The 11087-nt window shown below is 44.4% G+C and overlaps 2 protein-coding genes across 5 annotated transcripts in view; one reads left to right on the top strand and one right to left on the bottom strand.

The window, feature by feature from the left end:
• ISM1 (isthmin 1) overlaps positions 1 to 11087 on the bottom strand; it is a 72206-nt gene that overhangs the window by 6167 nt on the left and 54952 nt on the right. The window contains exons 3-4 of the mRNA XM_072736403.1: positions 10655 to 10919; positions 2640 to 2783 (exon numbers count right to left, since the gene is read on the bottom strand). Of these exons, the coding sequence (XP_072592504.1) occupies positions 2640 to 2783; positions 10655 to 10919 (409 nt within the window). The remainder of the gene's footprint in view (positions 1 to 2639; positions 2784 to 10654; positions 10920 to 11087) is intronic.
• Positions 1 to 11087, top strand: part of TASP1 (taspase 1) — a 349892-nt gene that overhangs the window by 336596 nt on the left and 2209 nt on the right. For 2 of the 4 annotated variants that reach the window (XR_011996969.1, XR_011996971.1), the window contains exons 15-16: positions 9257 to 9318; positions 9416 to 9599. The gene's annotated coding sequence lies outside the window, so the exon portion shown is untranslated. Of the gene's footprint in view, positions 1 to 4275; positions 5797 to 9256; positions 9319 to 9415; positions 9600 to 11087 lie in introns of those variants that run through there. The other 2 variants (XR_011996970.1, XR_011996974.1) reach the window with 2 other exon arrangements.

The following is an 11087-nucleotide window of genomic DNA, read 5'->3' as shown; positions in this document are numbered from 1 at the left end:
CTAAAGAGCAGATATCTCACATTCTAGGACTTCCAGCACCACCAATGGTGCTTCAAAGAGAATAATCTGGGCTTGTCATTACTTGCTTTTGCTCTTGTCATTACTTGAACCCAGTTTGTCTCATACTTCCTGGTTCCCCCATCCTCCCCCAAACTACCACCCCCATCCAGGCTTCCCCTACAAAACAGAAATCCTGTGCCGGCTGAGGCCTCTGAGGAGGCCAGAGTGGTAGAACATAGTAGTCACGAGGTCTGACTTGATTTTCTTTAAGGGGCTCCCTCTGACTTTGTGTGAGGTCTCTTGCACTTATTTGTAGGGTTGACCTAGGAGACAGATTTTTTTCAGTGTAATGACTGCCAGGCCAGGGAGACTGTCGGCTCCAAGACTCATTCCTATAAGGCTGAGAATCAGCAAACTAAATAAAAGAGATCCTGTTAAAAAAAAAAAAAGTCCTTCATGTTCCAGTGAAGCCCTGAAAAACTGGAAGGCCCAGGAACAGAGAGGCAGAGAGGATGGAAGGGTGGGGTCAGAAAAGAAGAAAATGTATGAGCAGGGCTGCTGGGCACACTGCTCTAGGTGGTGAGAGAAAATGAGAAGGAAACATTCAAAATGGTGGTCACCAGGTGGTAGACTTGGATCTGAGCACTAGCTTGGGAAAAGAAAACAGCAGGCAAGCCCCCAAGCCCTGACACTAAATGCTGTCTGTATCCATGAGTGGCGGAGCCCCATATTCCTCCTCCTGGTGGCAGAGGAATGGTGTAATGGTGAACATGGACTCACCCAGGGGGCACCTGGGTGGCTCAATTGTTTAAGCACACTGCCTGGATTCAGATTCAAGATTGATCTCTTGCTGTTTGAGTGACTCATACTAGTTAACCTCATGCCTATTTCAGTAGCTGTCAAGTGGTACAGTAATAAACCCCTACTTCATGAAGCTATTGCAGGGATTAAATGAAATAAGCCCTAAGAAGACCTTAGAAATTTGCTGGATACTTAAGTCCTCAAAAAATCCTATTCTCCATGATCTTCATTATCATTTTATTTTCTTCTTTCATCTTCTTTCTACTGTCCTTCTCTTCCTTCTTCATTGTCTTCCTGTCTTCCTCCTCTTCCTCCCTCTCATATTATTATTATTTATGGTTTATTTCCACTATCTAAATCCCATCATATCAGACTTCCAACTCAGCTTCATTATGATGATCATGGGAAAGATCAAGAAAAGTATCTTGATGGTTGCTCCACTTTCTGAAATCCACCTGCATAGCTGACATGGAGCCAGAATTTCATGGAGCTTGTTAAATTCAGCCCCATTTTCTACACATGCCATTTGCTAACATGAGCACGTCCTATCTGATCCTTCTTCTCTCCTCTCAGAAACCTTTTTGCTCTTCCACTTCTTTTTTGTTTCAAATCTCAGCCTTATGATCTGACAACTGAGTTTTAGGAATAGAAAAAGGAAGTCTGGGGGCACCTGGGTGGCTCAATCGGTTAAGCGCCGAACTCCTGATTTCAGTTCAGGTTGTGATCTCAGGGTTGTGAAATGGAGCCCCACATTGGGCTCTGTGCTGACTGTGGAGCCTGCCTGAGATCCTCTCCATCTTCCTCTGCCCCTCCCCTCACTTGCACTCTTTCTCTCTCTCAAAAAAAAAAAAAAAATTAAAAGAAAAAGGAAGTTTGAGGGTGTGGGGCTCAAATTTTTCTGTCTCTGAAATATCTTTCAGATGAAACCATTCAGAATGTGCAGTTTTTTGGAAGAACCCTAGATATTACTTTAAGCTGATATTCTATCTGGCAACAGAAGCACATGTAAAATGTAAAGTTATAGGCCAGGAGTAGGTAAATTTTTTGTAAAGGGTCAGAGAGTAAATATTTTAGGCTTTGTGAGTCACATGTGGTCTTGGTTGTGTATCTCTCCCCCACTCTTTCTCTTCTTTCTTCTTGACCCTTTAAAAATGTGTATGCCTATAAAAACAGGCCACACTTTGATACACAACTGCTATAGAGAGATACAATTATTTTTTACCCCCAATTTGGCCTCTTACCAAGTTTGCAATTAGTTTAGTTTTTAAAACACTGACAATGCAGTTTAAAGTAATAACTAACTGGGGGCGCCTGGGTGGTGTAGTCAGTTAAGTGGCTGACTCTTGATTTTGGCTCAGGTCAGGGCCTCAGGGTCCTAGCATCAAGCCCCACAGGGAATCTGCTTCAGGATTCTCTCTCCCCCTCAATGCCCATCCCCCAACCCCCAGCCACTTATTCTCTCTCTTTCTAAAGCAAATAAATAAATCTTCAAGCCTCTCATCTTAACTTCCTTATTAGACCATGAATGTCTCTCTGCATGTGTCTCTTCAAGGCACAACAAATCCCACATCAAATGCGCAAGTTAACCAGGGTCCCTTCTTTAAATTAAACATGTACACTGTGCCATTGTGTTCTTTGTCATGGCCATGGGAGTTGTGCATAAGACTCAGAAAACCCATCTTTTCAGCCATTCAGCTCATTATTCATCTCTTGTTTCAGTCTGGTCAGAATTCTTATTAGGGAAATGGTTGTCTTTTTAAAACTTATTTTCTCTAAGGTTTACACATAAATGGAGAACTTCCCCTTGAACTTGGAGCCACTCCCCTACATAAACCCACCTGGGCAGTTTGGACGGTCACATGTCCTAGATTCTGTTGCGGTACATGCGTAGCCACAAGATCTGGTCCGTTTCTGGTTGCCGTTCCCACAGGTGACACTGCAGACAGACCAAAGGCTCCAGTCACCCTCACCATCTGTGGAATCTGGAAGGGAGCCAGGGATATGGTCACCAGCCTCGCCCAAAGAGTCCCCAAATCCCCCTTGTCAAGCAGCCTGCCAGTTGTCTTCTTCCATCGTTCTCACTGTTGGAGGGGACCAGATGCCAGCTGGAGTCAAAAGGCTTGTGGCTCCAGAGTTCATTTTAGGGATTAGCTTCAGGAGAGCAGGAACTCTCTCTGAGGTTTTGAGTACTGTGGTGGTCAGCACATGGCCAGGCCTGACCCCTAGAAGGTGCCCAGTAAATGCTTATCGAGAATGCGCACATTTGTAGAGTATGGGATCATAGAATACCAGGTAGGTAGTTTCCAAAGATGACCACCATCACTTCCTTCCATCCTTACACATACATTCATTGAGAGCGAAAGCGAGAGAGCTTATTTTCCCTTCTCTAAAATCTGAGCTGACTTCAGCCCCATGAGGCCCGAAAGCTTCCGACTTTCACTTTGGGCAATCCAGTCACTGTGGAAGAAGCTGTGGCTAAACCTGTGAATTAAGGGCCACCACATGGAGAGAGAGGAGGTGCATGAGGGGCTGCAGGATACTACACATGTGAGTGAAGCCTTGTTGAACCTTCTAGCCCTTCCCAGTGGACAGCTGAGTAGAGGAGATGCTATTAGGAGTGTAGCAGCTGCCTTGTGTGGTGCTGCCTGAACTTCTGAACCACAGGATCATGAGAAATAACAAACTTCTGTTGTTGTAAGCCACCGAGTTCTGGGATGGTTTATTATACAGCAGTAGGTAGCTGCTACATAATGGTAAAGCTAGAAACGATCCCTCCAGGTCATCACTTAATATCCATCCAATGACTATTTACTGAGCCTTGACTATATGCCAGGCACAATTCTAGGTATATAGGAAATATGACTAAATAAAACTTCCAAAGATTTTTGTCCTCATGGAACTAATATTCTAGTAAGAAGAGTCCAAAATAAGTAAGAAACAAAAAATGAGTAAGTTACACAGTATATTAGAAGCCACTAAATGGTATGAAAAAAGAAGTTAAAAAATGAGTGGGAAATACAGAAAGGGAGACAGAATATGAGAGACTCCTAACTCTGGGAAATGAACTAGGGGTGGGGGAAGGGGAGGTGGGTGGGGGGTGAGGGTGACTGGGTGACAGGCACTGAGGGGGGCATTTGATGGGATGAGCACTGGGTGTTATTCTATATGTTGGCAAATTGAACACCATTGAAAAATAAATTTACAAAAAATAAAATAAAATAAATAAAAAAGGAGAAGTTGATCAAACTAGGAAGGCTTGGGAGTGTGAGAAAGATTGTTGGTATATCATCAAAACTGAATTTCTCTTTTTAAAAGTAAAGAAACTAAGTCCTAGAGTGACTGGGGAGAATTAACCCAAGGTCATAAGGGTAACAGGAAGGAAAGTTTGGGTCCTAGTATTGAGCACTTGATCTCTACAGCCTGACTCCCTCTGCAGCTTCTTTACTCTATAATAACTTCTCCTGGTTTTTCCAGATCATCCTACAGCCCTGGGGCCTCTGCCAGTACCAAGCTTGGGGCTATAGGTATGTGCTTTGCCGGGAAGGGGGTCCCCTCTGTTCATAACCGGTCGTGGTGATCGTTATTATGTAGGCCCGGCAGGAATGTAGTCCACACATGTTTCTACCTGCAGTGTGGGCTCTGTGCCAGCCTTCCAGCCTGTTGTTTACATGGTGCTCACTCTGAACACTCCTCAGGCAAACAGAGGGCCGCTGTGGCTCCTCAGCCCTTTAAATGGAGCTGGGGGGCGGGGGGTGTGGGGGGGTTTTGGCTGTTCATGGTTGTGTTCTCATCCCTAACCCAGAGCAGAGAGTTTGCCCACATCTTGCCTGCCCTGGGGCCCCCATCCATTTCTTCTTTCTCCCCAAAAGGAATCTTTTTGTATTTTGATTTTCTTCTAAGAAACGGTTTTCCAGCAACACAGCCAAGCCAGATGTTTGAAATGACTGTCTCGTGTGAAGGAGTTGGGCCTGTCTCCCCAGGTCAGCCTCTTCATCTCTCCCATCACTTACTAGGCATCAACATGTAGAACTGGAGAGACAAGTTGCTCCCAGAGGGAGAAACCACCTGGGTAGGTGCAGCTGCTACTCCCTCCAAGACCTCTGTGGTCTGGTATCTCTTGATAATCTCCCTGAGAACATCAGAGATATGCCTGGGACAATCATGAGATCACACTCTTGTCAGTGGGAACATTCAGTTGTGGTGGGTTATATGTACACCCGAACACACTCAGCCACACCCTACATGTACCAACAAGACCAGATTTGTTGAAGGGAACTACAACAACAAAATGTCACAAGTAAAGATTGTAATGTTGTTGGACTCATAAAGGGGGCAGTGGGTCAGTCAGAAGAAGCTTATTAAAATCACTTAGGTAGAGTTCTTGTCATCTATATGGTGGGTACATATTCCAGTGAAGCCAAGTGGTGGCTCATTGGAAGCAATGGGACCTCAACCATCTAGAAATCTCTAGCAACCTTTCGTTCCTGTTGTAGTAATATGGAGAGAGAATTTGGGGAAATATGCTTGAACTTTGAGATTTCAGCATTAACCCCGCCATGAGGCTTATATTGGAATCTTTGTGCAAGGTAATTTCTGGTCTTGGGCTCTTGGGTCTAAATTATTGAATGTTAATACTGCATCGGATTATGTGAAAAACAGCTTCCATAATTCCTCTCCCCGTATCTACCCTTTGGTTACTCTCCTTTCCCGCCGACCCCTGCCTGGGCCATGTGACTTGCTTTGGCCAATGGGAAAATAGCAAATATGATGCAAACAGAGGCTGGCAAAGTGCTTGTGCATTAGGATTTGTCCTCTTGATGCAGAGAACTCTTCCATCACTATGTGAAGAGCCTGGGCTGGCCACCTGGAGAGTGAGAGACTCCAGCCAGCCACCGCAGGATGCCCAGCTGTCCAGCTGCGGGCCCATTGCTGAGTGAAGCCATCCTCGACTATCCAGCCCCAGCCAAGCCAGCCCAGAATTGAAGAACAGTCCAGGCAAACTGCAGATTCTTACGAGAGAACCCGTTTGTTCTTTTAAGCTACTCAATTTGGGGGGTGGTTTCTTAAACAGCAAAAGTTAACTGTTACAAATATACCATAAAAAAATCTCCTTAAAATATGTTTTCTAGGTGGCTAGCAGACTCTGGAATAATGAAGGGTTTATTATCCCAGTAAGTGGTTTTCTTTAGGTTTTTATTTTAAATGCTCACAAAGTCATTTATTTTCCAAACTTAAAAGGTGGTCCCTCAAAGTCAGACACAAAATAGTTCTGTAGCCACATGGCTCATCATTTCTATTAGGCTAGGAATGAAATGAAGCCACCTCCTAGGGCAAGGTGTATATGTCAGCTCATCCTCCTGAAGACTCCATAGCATACTGTTTCTGATGGATGTCCCAGGAAAGACCCTCCTCTTGGGGAATCTTTATTTGTTTAATGTGTGCAAAGGACAGAAGGCTTTGAGGGCAGTATTCTTTTCTGCTTTAATAAACAAGTCTGTTCTAATTTGCTCACCTGCCAGGGAACATCGCTCAGAGCAGAAAACGAGTATGACCAGCAGTAATTGCCAAGGTGACAGTGACAGTAAAAAAAACAAAAAACAAAAAACAAAAAACAGTCCTTATGACATCAAAGAGCTCAGTGAGGGAAGAAAACAATCCACAGTGTGCTGGACTGAGAGCTGGGTTTCAAACATGTCATTTGAAATTTTAAGGTAGTGATTAAACAGTTTCAGGGCACTAGAATTCTGTGGGTCAGTTACAGTGTCTGGGCAACTGGAGTGATTTGGGTCCTGACTTGGTCACAGGCAAGCCTCCACCACTAATCTTAGATGAGACTGGCTGCCAATTATTGAGGGCCTGCTTTAACCAGCTTCTCCATCTAAACATACTGATTAAATTCCTATAATGATTCTGCGGGTAGGTGGAAATATCTGCCTTTTATGGATAATGAAACTAAGGCTCAGAGAGGTTAAGGGTCTTGCTAACATCGCACAGCTCAAATCTGGCAGAGCTGGGATTAGATGTGGGGTCTCTCTGTTCCAGTCGTATGCTGTTCCATATCCTGGTACTCCTGCAGCTTTAATTCTGGCTCATGTTGGCCTCTTTTTTTTTTTTTTTTTAAGACACCCACTTATGTGGCCATAATTCAACATTGCAAAGAAAAGCCTTGACAAAAATCACTGTGAAATTTATTAAAATAGGACCATGACCAGTCAGAGGATTGCAAAGAACTGAGTCCCAAACCCAGGTTACAGTAAGCAATGCCTATCTGATTTCATTATGCGGGTTATTCAGAACAATTTTGGGAATGGTATACTACTATTTGACAGAAAAATATTTATTTGGACTCTTTCTTTGTTCTTGATGATACGTAAAGTATCTCTACAGAAGGTATTTAAAATGTAGCATCTCAAATCCAGTCCGGAGTTGAGCCAACTCATGGTCTCATCATGTTTCCACAATCATGAAGTAGGTCTACCTAACCTCTATTTTGTGTTTTATAATTTATTCTGAAGATCCCATTCTAGTCTATTTTTTCACCTAGGTTTTTTTTTTTAAAGTACTCTTTGGTCAGAAACATTTAAATTCTTTTTTAAAGATCCAAGCTTTCAAAATCTGAGATCAACACCCTCCACAAAGACCAGTTTCCTGTGGCAGTATTAGCACGCCCCAGACAAGACAGCACATACCAAAGTACAATGAGTGGCGCTGCTTTGTCACAGCATGAACCCCACCTTCCCGGGCTACCTGTTCTCTCACTGTATCCATCACAGCATCCAACATAGGGACAAATACTTACAAATTGCTTAATAGTTTTTTGTTGATTGAAAAAAAGAGCATTCAGCTCATCTGATGCTGCATAGAATTCTGGAAATCACACATCCCTTGTGAGCCTGTCAGAGAAGTAGTCATCATTTACTCATTTTGCATGCTATTGAGCATTTACAACAGAGTCTTGCTACTCAAAGTGTAGTCTGAGGGCTGGCTGTGCCAGCTTCGTCCACAGAAGCTACATTTGAAAAGACCCCTAGGTTATCTGTAGGCATGTTAAAGTCTGAGAAGCACTCCTTTGGGGGTAGTAAGAGGAACAAATTCTTCTTTACAAAGTAGCAATCCTGATACCTACACTCCAATGATGAGGCAGTTACTAAGAGATGCTCCAAAATAATAAAATACAGGAGTTTCTCCAAGGCCCAGGGCTGCTGGAAGGCCCAGATGTGGGACATTCCATAGGTATTCTAGGCCTAGAAAGCTAGGGTGAAGGTGGCTGAGGCCGTTACAGTAACTATTCTAGTACAAGTAAATTCTATCTTTAAGATTGAAATGGACGATGTTCTTAATGTTCATGAATTCAGCGGAGTGTCTTCTGTAAGGGTTTTAAATGCAAAAGTTGTTTCTAGTCATGGTCTCCGAACTTTGGTGAGCATGAGAATCACCAGGTGACTTTGGTTGCAAAAAGAAAGAGACAAAAAAGCATAGTGAGACCAACTCCAGGTCTCACTCTTGGGCATTCTAGTTCAGTAGAAGGATGGCAGCATCTCTCAAACTGGGCTGCATGCTGGAGCCACTCATGGAGCTTTTAAAAACTGATGCTTGGGCTCTACCCCCAGAGATTCCAATTTAACTGGGCTGAAGAGAAGTCTGGGCATTGGGACTTAAAAAAATTACTCAAGTGACTCTCAGGAGCAACTAAGGCAGAGAACTGTTGCTCTGGAATAGTGGTGCTCAGTGCACTAGAGCCCCCTGGAGGGCTTGTTCAAACACAGATTTGGGGGACCCATCCTAGAGTCTGATTCAATAGGCCTGGGGTTGGTGCCTAAAAATGTGCATGCCTGTCACAGCTCAGGCCATGCTGATATGGCTGATTGGGGTTCACACCTTAAGGGCCACTGGTATAGAGGGAAGGGGCTGGGGCTGGGATTGGCATCTTCAAACATGCAATCAAGGGATTCTGATGTGGAGGGTCTGAGCTCCATTTTTCAAAACAGTATTCCCTGTGTGTGGGGCAAACAGGTTAAGCCAGAAACCTGTGACACATCAGACTGGCACCCAGGGATCCTCTGTGTTCCTCTTGCTTAACATCACTGAACTTTTCCTTCCATTTATGCCTTCCAATCGAAGTACACATTTCTAGAACATTCTACTGTCCTAAAGGATGTGCTATATATATATATATATATTTTTGTTCCCCAGAAAGGCAGAATAACACAGTGGTTAAAAGAACAGACTCTGGGCTCAGACTGCCTGAAATGAATTCTAGGCCTTGACCCTCAAGTGGAGATCAAGTTGCTTAACTTCTCTAGGCTTCAGTTTTCCCGTCTGTAAAATGGGTACCCGCCCCAGGGAGCTGATTAAACAAGCTGATATATGTGAGATGCCATGAAGAAGGCCAAGTGCACGGTGAATGCTATATACATACTGGTGACTATCCCTTGTCCTTTCCCTTGGAAAACAGATAAACTGGACCTGGACTTCTGGGAAAGGGGAGGTTTTACAAGCCCCCTGGCTGGAAGGACGGTAGGAGTTCTCTCTTTCTGCTCCCTTAGCATTTGATGTGTATCTCTACCATGGCACTGTTTTCCTCTATCACACAACTTTTCTCCCTTGTCCACAGAGAGGTGAGATCCTCTTTTGGGAAGGCCTGCATCTTTCTAACTTTTGGATTCCCAGAGCATAGCATGGTGCCCAACACAAGGCATGCAAAATGGTCTTCCTGTTTTGGAAGTTGCCTAGTATCATCTCTTAGTGGCAGAAGTGACTCTCCAATATACAGCTGGTCTTTCTACTGAGAAATGGAGGTAAGGGTGAGAGTACAATGGTGTGAGACAAGTCATTCCCATCATTCAGCATTTGTTTCTAAGGCTGCTGGTGGTGAAGCCACTAGAACACCATCATGATGGAGGCATGTGTATGACATCAGATATTCTTATTAATACTGACTCTGGGCAGACTCTGATCCCCCATGAAAGCTTGCCAGGTCTCTTTCCTCTTCTTGCACACCCAGGATGTGTTTCCTAGCTTCCTTGCATCTAGGTGGGGCCATATGATTAAGTGTCACCAATAGAGTCTGAGTGAACATGATCGGATCATCTCCAGCCTGAGTGGTTAAGGGCATGTGTGCCTCTTCCAGGCTACACCTGTTTCCTTGGCTGCCAACTGGATGCTGAGCTTCCAAGGCATACCCCAGGCCCTGGTAGTTGGTGGAGCTCTAAGATGAAAGGAGCCTGGATGCCTGAATGACTGAGTGGAGCTGAATTTCCCTCTATCTGTCTCCCACTCAACTCAAGTGAAAAAGGACTTTTCATGGGAAACTAGAAGTCCTACTTGGCATCTTGAAATTTATTGGTGGGGAAGCCTGCCTTTGACAACCCATGAAGCACAGACTCCTGTGGATTCCCAAGGGCTGCTCCACTGCCAATGTCAGACATAATAACATGGCTGCCTGGTCAAAAGAAGCAGCTGGACACTCCTCTTTTTACTAAATTGATTTTCAGTATGAATTTTTCCAGTAAAATATACAAGGAAGTCAATTTGGTGATTTCTTCATTTTTAGAAATAAAACTGAAATTTGGGGGAGAAAAGGTAGAACCTCAACGACCCCTAACTAAAAAAAAAAAAAAAAAAAGATTCTCTCCTAGGATAATTGGTATGATTTAAAAATTATAGTCTTTCCAGAAAAATGCAGCTGCTGGTGCCTTCTTGGGGCTTCTGTGGAATAAAGTCTTCATGAGGTATGCCTCACAGAAGACCCGAAACCACACACTGTAAACTGGGTTTGGCTTGACCGTGTCCATTAGGTCTCATCATCCTCATTTATTCTCCCCAATTTTATGTCACTGGGTGGTAAACTCACCATATTCTGGCTGCTCTTTGGCCTCAAAAGTCCGGTGGCCTGGGGCTGGACGGTCCCACCCCCTGGGGGGGTTGAGGAAGTTGCTGTCGTCTGAGGTACTGTCGTACTTATAGTCTTGATCCCCGCTGTTTGCCCTTGTCAAGGACAAGGACCTCTGCCACCAGGCCCTCCAGTCAGGGGATGGGACTGACCAGCTGGGCTTATTCTCCGAGTGCTGATCTTTATCTGCTTCAGAGTCAGGACCATCCACCACCTCTATGGTGACCTGAAGAATTCAGAACAGGCCAGAGTCAATGAGGAGTCGACAGCCTCCAAACTAGACACCCTCAGAAGGACGTCTAAGAAAGCAGAGGGAAATGATGGCTGCGCCCCTCATTAAGGAATGCTGAGACTACATGGTGCAACAGAATGGGAAACACCCAGAGGTGGCCCA

Source organism: Vulpes vulpes, chromosome 14 (assembly GCF_048418805.1).
Source record: "Vulpes vulpes isolate BD-2025 chromosome 14, VulVul3, whole genome shotgun sequence".
Classification (NCBI taxonomy): Eukaryota; Metazoa; Chordata; class Mammalia; order Carnivora; family Canidae; genus Vulpes; species Vulpes vulpes.
This window is presented reverse-complemented; position numbering and strand designations above follow the sequence as displayed.